This window comes from Labrus bergylta, chromosome 12 (genome assembly GCF_963930695.1).
Source record: "Labrus bergylta chromosome 12, fLabBer1.1, whole genome shotgun sequence".
Lineage (NCBI taxonomy): Eukaryota > Metazoa > Chordata > Actinopteri > Labriformes > Labridae > Labrus > Labrus bergylta.
The window spans coordinates 21,842,825-21,855,741 of record NC_089206.1 but is presented as its reverse complement, the minus strand read 5'-3'; the positions used below and the strand labels follow the sequence as shown (position 1 = coordinate 21,855,741).

Sequence of the window (12,917 nt, the reverse complement as noted above, 5' to 3'; positions counted from 1 at the left end):
CAACACCCTCCCAATTAATATTTTAGATTTTTTTAGGCTTCTGATTGGACAGTGGAAAGACTAGGAAATAGGGTGAGAGTGGGGAAAGCAGCCACAGGTCTCGGTCTCACCCTTCCTTGGTCTTAACTTGATCTCAATCCCTAAATGTCTTGATCTTGGTTGGTGTGGTCTTCACTTACCCAAACTTTGGCATTCTTTAGAACGCCTCTCAGGCCGTTCACTCGTTCAAATAAAACAGACACAGAGTAAATCTAAAGATTTCTTTATTTGTATTACTTTATGTTCAGACAATCAGAAAATGACAACTCCTTTTCTTTCAAATGTCTTCTAATCTATTAAGTGATAATACAAACACCTAATGCAAAAAAACTTATCTAAATTAAAACGTAGCGAGACCTGCACGTAGTGGTTCTCAGAGCCAACTTCGATGCAGGCAACGCTGTACTGAAAGATCATTTAGTGAAATGAATCCTGAAGTCTCCTCTGCGTCTACATTCAGTCTGGAATACTTTCACTTGAGTTTACTCGTCGTTCACATGCCTAACTCGAGGAGCAAGGACAGCACCACAACAGGCTTTACAGATATGCAGATATAAATTGGTGTAGTGCTTCTTTAAGCCAAACTGATAATTTCTCAGTTTACCTTTTGATACAGCACAAATAAAGACCCTTCAGGAAGCCAGAGTTCCCCATTTCCCAGAGCATGTTTGTGATCTTTGACAAAAGCTCAAAACAAACAAAATATATCCAAGGCTGTGTTTCCTTGAACTCAATCTCAGAACGTAGATACACACAGCCAGAGCCCACTCAATCACAATTGGTCGCAAAAAGAGTGTAAATCTCAATCCTTGAATTAATATTCTGGATTCATATGCAGACAGATATTCAGTGCGGAGTTGGATAGTTTAAGAAGTGCTGATTTGGTTTTTTTTTTAATGTTGAAAAGTAAAAGTAATATCTCCAAAGATTAGATGGATATATATCCCTCCTAAATTCATCCTGTCCTCTATCAACGAAGAGGCTAACACCAGAAAGTGTTGGGCATTGTTATCAGAAGAGTCCATCATTCAGATCAGGAAGGCCAATTTGGAAAATGAGGGAAAGATGCTGCTGCTTCCAGGTGAACATGCTAGTTGTGGTAAAGTATTGTCTGTACATTCCAGCATGATTCTGGGGAATTCCTCCAGAGCGAGGCCCAGATTCATAAACAGTTAGCATTCCAGACTGAAGAGGCAGAGTAATAAACAGAACAAATGCAGCTTGAACTGGTACTTTTTTTTTTGCGCTATAGACACATCATCCTGCTGTGAGCTAATCTCATTTAAAAAAAACTATGGAGCTACAAAGTACATGTGCTTCCTCTGACAAAAATAAAACTCTACACAGACATTTTCTCTGCAGTTAGATGGACAGTCACCTGTCTCTTCTCTGAGGTAGTAAATAAGTAGAAATATCATTAAAGGCAAGTATAGAGAACAAGGTTTGACTCTTGAATACACCACAAGGACGTGTGTGTACCCGGCCCTTCAAAAATTGAGTTTATGAACACATCCCCGCGTTCAAAAGTGGTGAAACTGCCATACTGTTACAGGTTAAAACTAGCGTTTAATGATTTTTTTTTCTTTTTGCAGAAAGATACATGACAAGGTAGAGGTAGAAAGTTTGACTGAATTATAATGTCAATGTCTGCCGCTAGATAAAGAGTTTAGATTCATAAAATCTACCTTTTATAGTTTCAATCTAATGGCACAAGTAAGAGCCAAATTAACTAAAAGCAAAATCAAAGAAAAACAGAAACCCACAGTTCTGCGTGTTTGAGGTACAGATCATCCTTTTTTTTTTTTTTTCTAGAAATGTTGTAAGTGCTTAAACCCGGTCGAGAGTTAGACACTCAGAGAGGCACAACAGTAGCATTTTAAGACATTGGTGCAACACTTGGGAGGCTGGTTCCTGTGCTAGTGAGAGAAGTCCTTCAACAATCAGTTCATGGAATTAAGGCAGAAGAGAGAGCGTCACCCGACTCTCTTTTTCTAAATATCTTCTTTCCAATATCAAATCAATCACTCGCATCATTCAGCAGGAGGCGTCCTCCGTCTCCACTTCACTTTGACCAATTTTCTTTGAGTGGAGTGTCCATTACTGGAAGGCCGCTGGGGAAAGATCCAATTCACGTGGCATGCTGCAGAGTGACTCCGTCGAAGGAACCTTGATCAACGGTTCCTCAACTTCTTCCCGTCTCTGGCTTTGAACAGAGATGTCCAGGATTAAAGGGAAGGGAGGGCTGGTTGGGTTGGGGGACACTTTTTGTTTTAGTCCTAATTACATCAGAAACTCTTGAGCTCCAACAATACCAGAGCCTTAAAGGAATGGGTGTCAATACCAACAGCGGCATTTAGTAAAAAGATGGGGGAGAAGTGCTCTGGGAGGCCTTTCTTGAATTTACACTTTCTATTTAGTAAAAAAAAAAAAAAAAAAAAAAAGGAGGAGAAAAAATCACAGCAAGTATGTCACAGTGAGGACCTGTTCAGATCCATGGGTGCAGTTTGAAAGAACAGATAGCAGAGAGCAATTTTTGAGACTTCCTTTCATTCTAAATTACACCTCTGAACGTGCTTCAGGTCACATCGTGTAGCGAGGGTTGCCACCTGGCCATTGTGAAAATATGGAGATAAGAGGAAAAGGAGTAGACCATCTGTTTCAGACACAGATACTAACAAATCAACTTGATTCAACGGTTTTTTTTAAAGGCCTTTTCTAAAGCCGTTTTCACATATGCACTCCTGAAAATATCTGGATAATTTCAGGACTTCAGGATTCTCCCGACCTGGCTGTTCATATAAGCTCCTCACAGCAGGAGACTGTCCCTGTCAGACAGGAGGGGGGGGCAGGGGGGTCTCCAGAGTTAAGACGTGATGCAAAAAAAAAAAAGATGCTGAAGTTGCGGACTAAGCCACAGAGTCCACCATCGATGCTATATTGAGAATATTTACCTTTATATCAATGCTACATGTAATTTGGCAGAATCACAATGTCAACAAAAGAGCAGTGAAGAACTTACTGCAGAAAAACTTCAAGGGGTCCGGCAGGAGAAACTTCAGGTGAAGTCCGAGCTAAAAAAATAAATAAATTCAGCTGTTCACACATGCAGCTCCTCCTGGAAATATCCAGAGTTTTACAGGAGCTTTTTCTGCAAATGTGAAAGCCCTATATGACACATTTTTGTCAGCACACATTTCTTAACATGGTTAAAGGCTTTATATGTGATTTTTCACACTTAAATGTAATAGAAATCAAGTATATCCTCTGAAAATAACTCTGTGAGTCATAACTGTCTACAATGGGTGTAACACGCGAGTCCCACTGTCTGTGATGTTTTCAGAGTCCTATCTTCAGTTTGTTTACATCGTCGGGACAGCCGGCCGGCTCCTCCCCTCACATATAAAAGTTGTTTAATTGAGGGACAAGAGAAAAGAAGAATAACATACTGTACTCACTGCTTAACTGTGTTTCTAGATCAGGCTCATTTCAGGTAAATTTACATGCAGTGTGACGATACGGGCATAATAAAGATCGCTAGCATTAGCATGCTAACACAACAATGCAGCGTGAGTTGTTTTGGTTTCATGCTGGTGCTCAAGGGCAACATCTGCTGGATCAAAAAAATCGCATATAAAGCCTTTAAGAAATGGTTTTTGGTGATTTTCCCATCTGCTATCATGCAGTACAAGTATTAACAGATGCAGTAACTGTCCAAAATACCTGTTTGGGTAGCTATAGTTTGTGTAAAGAAGTTCGACATACTATTTTTCCTGAGAGATGAGGGGAAATTAGACATACCACTAAGGCCGTCAAAACATAGCTACGAGCCCAAATTCAGTTATTCTACACACGAGTCTAGTCCTGTTCGAGGATCATGGTACCAAGGACATTTGTCCCTCAGCCTGGCTGAACACCTGGTTATGGACTGAACAATATGGTTGCCAAGAAAGCAAATTTGTAAACTTTGTACGAGTCTAGTTAAAAAAATCCAACAATGTTGACACCTCTACAGATCCCGCTACAACAAAAATAGGAATCCCGAGCACCCGGTATCAAGTAATTTCTTGTTCCAATTACACAAAAAAAGCAGGGAAACTCCTGCACTCTGTCTGAATTGCATTTATGTTTGCAATGTTGTGTTACTAAATTGTTGGACTGCTGAGAATTTCCTCATAACACTTTTTGAAGTTCACATCTGAAAAAAAAAAAACAAGGTTCAAAAGGTCCATTTGTAGGACAAGATGGCCACTTCCACTCAACAAAAACTGGACCCTCTATTCTGTGCATCCGAGCGCAAAATTGTAGTGTGCGGACAAAAGGGGGAATTGAGATCGGGCCAAAGTGTTTAGTCATTGCTGAAACACTGAAAACCAAAATAATATCTGCTTTACTACTTTAAACCCGCCTTATCATACCCCCACCCTTTAAGTCTCTGCAAAGTAAAAAAAAAATTCAGAAAGTTCACAACTATACTCACGACCAATTTTCATGAGGAACTGAGTGGGGTTTCTGTGGGATGGTGCATTTGAAGAAGAGAACATGTTCACATGTTTTAGAGCACAGGTGGCAACCCTGAGATCAGTGACCTGGTTGGCACAGAGGGGAGGCAATCTATAGTCTTTAGGGCTCTTGATTTGAGCATTTAACAAAAAGGGGCTCTCGAGGATCTGGAGTTGCTGCGCTGCTCTCTGCTGTCACATTCAGACAGAAAGGCACCAGACCAAGAGAGGACGCGAGGAGCATCGCGTGAGGGGGAAACAGATTATCTGTTACTGGCCGCAATTTAAATCTAAACAAGATATTAAGATCAGTCTCCCATCTTTACATCAATAGATGCAACATCTCAAAATCTGAACGACGGGAAACAAGATAATTTCATGCACGTGTTGCTTTTTTCCGTCTGTCAAGTGTTCGGACCCCCAAATGTTTTTACCCATGGAGAGCAGTGGAGCAGCATCTAGGCTGCGACCACTTCATGTGATTTGGCATTCCCTGCTAGGTTAAAAATGAAACATAAGTGCCTTTAATCTAGTAATGCTACGTAATACAGCCAAATAGAGGATAAAGGTCGCATCAACTAAATATTATCGGGGATTCCAGTATGGATTTCTGGCTTTAAGAGCTGCTACTTTACTTTTAAAAAGAGAATCAGAATTTCAGATTCTGGCGTTGCTTAAATGCTTTTTGCAGTTCACATGAACTTGAATGACTGGGTGTACAGTATCCATTACTGTATCTTTAAGATTTAGGTAATGCAGCCAAGCTTTACAGGTATTGTAAACCATTATCGACCGCTGTAAGTGACTCAAAAACGTCCAAATTCTAACACGGTCTGGGTCTGAATTCTTGAGAAAAAAAAAAGGGTTCAATTTACACGACTTTAGAAAATGGTTGATAACAAAAGTCTTACATCTCCATCTACTGCTGCATTCAGACTGATCAGCTGGTGCTTCCTGGTTTACTGCATATTTAAAATGAGTTGACAGTGCCATTGAGTTTGCAATTTTCAATATTTTTAGCATGCGCTCGCTGTAACGGAGAACACTTGACACCGTCCTGTTTCTCTCTGTAAGGCTGTTTACGGTCCAATATTCTCAAAAAAAGAAAGGAAAGGTGAAAATTTATAAACATGATATGTTACTGGATAAAAATAAAAATCCCTAACACTGTGGAATTCCCAGGGTTTCCTAAAAGTGGATGACTACGCATTGTGTAGCACCTATGACAACTTTTAAGTGCTTTCACTGTAGGTCTAACAAGAGGCACTACACTATTTTGGTTGGAGTGAGACTATCTACATTTCCTCAAAGGTTCAAGCTTCCTTTTTTAAATAATGAGGTAATACTGATGAGGTGATTTGTTGTGTTCAACAAAAAAAAAAAAAAACTAAGATTAGCATCATTAGCACTGACAGGCTAAAGTTACACACTCGTTTTACAAATAAAAATGCCGTTCTCATGATTTACCCTTTTTCTTGAAAAAAAAACAAAATTCAAGAGCTTACTTGAAGGCAACTTTAACGGGGACAGAGCTGCTTACTGCTGAAAGGCCTGGTAGTAGTGAGGTAGGGAGCTGGAAGTGCTCATAGCAGAACTGCTGTATGCCTGAGGTAGCTGGCTGTGGTTGTGGGCGCCGGAGCCCTGGGGTACATGAGCCTGGGGAGGCTGGAAGAAGGTGAAAGGCCCTGGCGCCTGAGAGGACAGCCCAGAGGAGGAGGATGGAGAGGATGTGGTGGTGGTGGCTGGTGGGTAGCTCATCACTAACCCTCCCATCCCCATGTGAGGGCTGTAGGGCGGCAGGCTGAAAGGCAGAAATCCCAGGAGAGGCCCGAGGTCCATGTTAGTGGTGCAGGACAGCTCAGTTGAGGAGATAGCTGGGCTCCTGGACAGCAGGTGAGGGTCGCCGCCAGCACCCACCCCATCACCCAGAACCTCCCTCTGAGGGGAGGCAGAAGCAGAGGTAGAGGAGTTGGCCACACTCAGGTGAGGTGGGGGGGCACTCTGCAGGTCGAGCAGGAAGCTGTCCACGTCGGTGCGAGGATATGAGGTAGATCCGTGCTGGTACCTGGCCATGTTGCCGTAGGGCTGCTGCTGCGGAGCCACCGGGGGCTGCAGGTGGTGGTGGTGGGGATGGGAGGATTGCGGGGACATGTGGCGACTTACACCCATGCTTGAAGACAAGGAGCCCTGCATAAGGCCATGAGGGTGGCCCAACCCGGGAACAGGATTGGCTATGGGGTAGGAGTTGTACATGTCCCTGGAGTAATTCTCCATGGGCTCCTTCGAAACCGGGCCCATATCAGAGGTCACAGGGCTGGGCTCTTCCTTCACCGGGCACTGAGCAGCGGGGGTGGGTGTAGCCACAGGAGTGCTGGGTGCACAGGGTGGCATCAACCCCGTCTCCTGAGCATGACTCTTCTTCAAGTGGCGGGTCAGGTGATCCCTGCGGCCAAAGCGTTGTGCACAGCGCGGACACAGGAAGTCACGTCGGCCTGTGTGCACCACAGCATGACGCCGAACATCCTTACGGGTATAAAAGCGGCGGTCGCATCGTTCACAAGAGTACTTCCTCTCTCTCACTGGCACAGCAGCGTTTGTGTTTCCCTCTGACGGTGGAGGTCTGTCAATATGGGTGCCCAGGTGCTCCAGGAGGGAGGGCGCCCCCTCTGGGCAAGGCAGGTTTGCTGAAGCGCTGTGGGCCGCCACCAGGTGGCGCCTATAACCCAGCTGGGTGTTGTACTGCTTCCCACACTCCTGGCAGTGGAAGAGTTGCCTGCTGGCTGGTATGCTCTCCTGCAGCTGGCTCTTCAGATGGTCCTGCTGGTGGAACATGGTCTAACAGAAGGAACAGTACTGGCTCTGCTGGTGCGCGGGGACTCTGGCCAAGAGCCGGAGCAGACACAGACAAGACTCATGAGGATTCTCCAGAGCGCCGACCATCAGCCTGCAGACCTCTGCTCGTTTTGTTATCTTCGAGTGCTAGAATTAATGCTAAGTGCTGTTTGTTGACTGTTTGATGGTCTCTTGCAGCAATGACTAGTGGTCTGTCCTGCCTTACTGGGGCAAGCCTGTGTCCAGCACTTGGTCTCTGTGACAGCAGCTGCCATAGCAACCCCAAAAGGGCTGCGGTGATGAGGAGCTTTGGAAGCAGTGACTGGGTCTGTGTGTTCCCTGAGAAGAGCTCTTGTGTTGGCCCGCAGTCTATTTTAGTATTCAGCAGCCCTGAACGCCACAGACACAGCAGCTGAATCACAGAGGCAGATCAACATCTTTGCAGACCTGCAAACAGGAAGGAAAACTGTGTCACTTTGTGCAAATGATACCTTATCATTAAATTGTATGGCGCAGTAAGAAGCATCCTGGATGAGATGGATGATACGACGCATGTGTATTACAAAAATCAGACATTTTACTTTTATATACATAAAGGCAACAGATATTTAGTTTCATTGAAAACATCCCACCTTTTCTACTGCAGTCCCCAAAGTATGTTTTGTATATTTTAAAACCACTTCATTAAGCTTCCTGTGTTATCAATTATTTTGTAGTCGTTTAAAGAAAAGTGAGCGCTGTCTGTGAAATCATAATTAACCTTGATATATACTCTAGAGATCATTAAGGGGCAACCTTAATTTAGTCCAAAACCCCTTCATACTACCTCATGCAAAGCCGACCTACGCTGTCAGATGACGGTCGTTTGTAGGAATATACAAAGAAAATAAATCAATAATCTGAGGTAGCCTGAAAATGGCTTCCTCAGGTTCGTCCAGCATCTTATCATATTTGGGAGCTTGGTAATAAAAAGGGAAAACAGTGAAACGTTTTAAATGTGATTTTTTTAAGTTGCAAAGTCTCTCTGGGATGGAGAGATTGCTTTTAAAATTTGCCTAATGTGATTTTTTTATGTACCATCAATTCTTCCAACTTAAGCAGGGTACACACTACAAGATAACCGGGCCGTTTTTTGAAATCGTAAATTTCAAACGTGTTCAATTGTTATGATCAGAAATCCTGTTGTGTGGGGAGAACACAGAGGACGGATGTCGAGCAACGACTCTGTGCATTGTCACTTAGCCAATAAGGACGCGAGCTGACTGAAGCAGGAAGCACAACAAACACGGCCGTGGTGACGACGGCAAACGTGAAGTATAAAGTTAAATGGACGTCAGAAATTTAGGACCAACTTGTTGATTTGGGGCGACAACACGTGTTGTTGGATCGTGTTGTCGGAAAGGAGATGAACCAAAATGTTTACCGTAATGGATGTACCAGCTAACAGCTAGCCACCATTAGCTTGACCATCATGTTTGTTTACCATTAAGTCAAGTTTTCATACTCAAGATGGAGGATGAGTCAGTTAAGTGTGTGTTGTGCTGAGTCGATCATCCTTTTTGCTCTTCACACACGATAAGAACAGATCTGTTAATCTGTCATGATTTGTCATCATATGGGCACGCTCACATTTCTAAAATCGTTTAGCGTGTGCGGCGCCTCATCAACAGACGGAAAAAAATAAAACAGGCACGTCAGCAAAAAGATATCGGTATCGACCCCAAAAACCGTTTATCGGTCGAGCCCTTCAAACAAGACTTATAAATTAAATATGTTTCCTATTTTAAACTACTCATGTACATGAAGTATTTAAACTGCCCAGAGTAAGACCAGCAGCTGCATCAATAATTAACCCTCTGAACACTGAACAGGACCAATCCTGCAGAATTACAAATCTTACTTTCTCTGTGTATTAAAACCTTCATTTTTAGGGACGTCAGGATTCACTCACAATATGATTTATTTTACAAAATGAGAGCTTCTCATTGTGGTGTGGATTAAATGCTGCATCAAGTTGGTTGTTCTATTTGTGTAGTTCTCCGTCTTCTTGTAATATTTGCACACAGTTTTTTTCTCGTCTTTTATCTTCTCACCTCTTCTCATTTTCTGTCTTGGGGAAGACAAAATGCTTCCACACCTCCGATTTAAAAGACGGTGATGCGTCCTCAATTTCTAAATCTTGCTCTGCAGCTGCCAACTGCCTCTGCTCTGCAGCTGCTGACGCTCACCATGTTACTGCGATTCTTTTTTCAGAGTACCGATGTGAATCTTGACACCTTTCAATCCATTTATCGCAATTTTACAATGAATCTTTACATCCTTATTCATTGTCACTCACGATCATTTTAAAGATATTTGTTGTTGTGCGAGTAGTCTTTTACGCACTGTAGAGGTAAATAAACAAATACTAATGAATATAATATATTAGTATCTGCAGGGGACTCAGCAACTAAGGAAGTTTCAATTTGGATTTTGTCTTCCCACGATCATGAAAACAAGATAATCTAGATTAAACAATGACTCTGCAGCACGCCATGCTGTGCTCGTTTTCTCCATAGGTTTTGTTGTTTTTGTTATATTTTGGCCTCAGGAGTTCATCACCACTACCTCAACAACGGTTTATTTATTATTATTATCATCATATATTATCAGTGTAAAGATCATTAAAGTGTTCAGACGGTTTAAATTCGATAAATGCTCGCAATTCAGATGTTGTAAAATCGTGATTATGATTGCTGTCCTCAAGCGGCCCGAGTATCGGCTGCAAAGATTACCACAATACCTGTCTGAAAAATGTCAATCCTGAAACCAGACGAATCCAAAAAGCTTTTTTTTACCCACTCAATTATTACGTGTGCACCACCAACCTGACAAGGGACTACAGATGGAAATTAAACAATCTGGCGTATTTACATGTTTATGTTCATTAATGTTCACTTTCCCTTTTTTAAATGAACAAATAATTTAGCACCTATTATTCTGAAGGTAGCTGAAAGTTAGCTCCTTGAGCTTCATCTGACTGAATCCAAATGGTGTGAAAGCCAGTTTTCAAACCCACGTCTCCTTCCAAAAGGTAAAAAAGTGTAAAATATTAGCTTTTTTAAATATTTATTTTACTAATCGAGATGATTTCATTCTATTGCGATGCATTCTTTTGTGAATGCTCACTTTGTGGTAATGATAACATGTGTTGTCCTAATGTGTAATCTGTTTGGGTCCAAGAACAAAACAAGATTAATGGACCGGGGTATTTCTCTTCAGTCCTTCACTGCACAGTAGTTTCATCTCATATATTACTTTTTTAAAAGCTTCTGCAAGCTGCATGAAAACAGCTGCTCTTACACTGCCTTCAATAATATTTTAATTTACAATGCAGCCCCTGTTTACAAAGTTGTTTTCCCTTTTGTATCTCGGTGTTTAAACTTAAGTTGGATGTTCTGCCACACATTCCCCCATCATAAAAGATGTTAATATGGAATTACAGAAGAAGCAAGAGCAGCTGGAAAAGTGGATATTTGAGTGAACATGAGGGGGTGATGTGATGGGAGCTGGTAGTGCCATCTTGTGGGTTCACAACATGGAGCTGCCATGAAGCTCCGTGAGGCGTTTTTCTGCTTGAACCCTGCCGATGAAGTTGAGCTTAAAAGTGAAAATGCATCTTTAAAAACATCTAGGGGACACATGCAATCAGCCCGAGGGGAGTTTAAGTGAGCAGACGACGCGGAAAAGTGGTGCAGACTGCCGGGGGACCGGGGGTCACTGTTACCACACCGGGGCTAATTTTGACTGCTAGCCCAGGCTGCGCTTACAAAATTCGGCGGCGGTGGCTCAAGTTCGGTTAAAATATCGGATGTTTTTGTTCGCAATGAGCTGCTTTAACGTCGAGGAAAGCCTCCAGGAAGAGTTAGCATGAATGTTGTTGGAGTTAGGGAGTTAGCCGAGCAAGCATGCTGGTTTTAAAAAACACAAAAGATGAGCGCTTCACTAAGTTATATCGGAGTTTGTGTTGCGCGGAGCTAACTAACTAACTCCTCCATATTTTTTTTTTTGGGAGTTCACGCTGCAGATAAAGAGAGGAGGAGGGGGGGTTTACCGGACCACAAAGTAAACGGCGGCTAACTTACCGACTGTGCCTCCGTCCATCTCTCCGTCCAGCCTCCATTCCGCCTCCATATCGACATTTTGGGATAAGTTTTTCAAGATGTTTCTCAGAGTCCGGGCCTGGACTTGCTGCTGCTGGGCGCCGCGCTGGGAGCCATGCATTCTGGGAGAGTGACGTCACGACCCGGGCTGCAGAGAGAGGAGGAACTCCTGCAGGAACCCAGAGCTGCACAAACAAACACGCCACATACTTGGGGATATATTTAGCCCCTCATTGATTAAACCCGATTTCATATGAAAAGATCAGTCATAAATTATGTAGAGAGGATTCATTTTAAAGGAGTTTTGGTGGTGAAATTTGAAAGTTGGAGAAGTGAAACAATATGCTATATTTTCTGAACTGAAAACACAAACTTCACTCAAAGAAAAGTTGGGTCCCTTGAACAATGTTTGGAGCTAAAAAGCTACCAGGAGAGTTACGGTTTCACTGTTGCGGGCCCCCCAACACAACTTCTAGCATAGCATTTTATCTTCAAACAGTGTTACAGGGACCAAATGTTCCTATGAGGACAGTTTGTGTACAGAGTTATGAACATATACCACACTTCTGCAACTTTCACATTCCTCTACCAAAACTACATAGTGCACATTTAATTGCCAGGACTTTTGTAATCATTTGCACCCAATGATTATCCTCTATTTGCCGTTTATGCTGTTCTTCTGCATAAACTGATTTCAATTGAATCTGTTCTCTTTTTTCATGTGACTAATGCTGCATTCAGGTGCTCCTCGGGTGCTCCAAGTTTCCAAGTTTCTCGGCTATGATAAAGGCAGAGTGTTAATTACATAATTACATTTTTTATTATCATGGTTAGTTAGTTTGCACTATTGTCTCATTAAGTCTTTGATTATTTTGTGTTTAGTGTTGACTTTTAATGTTGTACTTTTGTAGGGAGCACAGTTTACTAAAAACAAATCTCTCGTGTGTGTGTGAGCATAGCTGGCCAATAAAGCTGATTCTGCTCTGATATTTTTTAAAACAAAACGTGTTCTTCTCTTTCTTACTTTCAATGCAGGTTACGCTACAAGGCTTCTGCTAACAATCTGAAGTAAACACTATTTAATGCATTCTCTGTTCAAGTTGCATGATCTGTTATACGTCTGAAAATAAGAATTACTTCCATTATTATTTTAATTGAACACATGTTTTGTATTTGTTGGGTATAATTAACCAACCATTGCCAAAACTATGTTTTGTTCTTTTTTGGGCCATGTTTGCCTTTTACTATATGAGAGAGGACAAGCTGAAGAAAAACAGGAAATGATGCAAGGAGAGAGAGGGGGACGACATGCAGAAATGGGCCGTGGTCAGAACCGAACCCAAGGCCTCTGCAACGGGACGACAGTCACCGTACATGGGGCGTGAAACACAACCACTAGGCCATC

General features: G+C 42.4%; 1 protein-coding gene across 1 annotated transcript; it reads right to left on the bottom strand.

The window, feature by feature from the left end:
- Positions 1 to 246: 246 nt before the first annotated feature.
- On the bottom strand, positions 247 to 11,628 carry LOC109981572 (zinc finger protein PLAGL2-like). The gene is made up of 2 exons (XM_020630415.3): positions 11,495 to 11,628; positions 247 to 7,817 (listed from the first exon to the last, which is right to left on the bottom strand). The coding sequence occupies exon 2, from the start codon at positions 7,368 to 7,370 to the stop codon at positions 6,075 to 6,077; it is 1,296 nt and encodes a 431-aa protein (XP_020486071.1). The 5' UTR covers positions 7,371 to 7,817; positions 11,495 to 11,628; the 3' UTR covers positions 247 to 6,074.
- Positions 11,629 to 12,917: the final 1,289 nt, after the last annotated feature.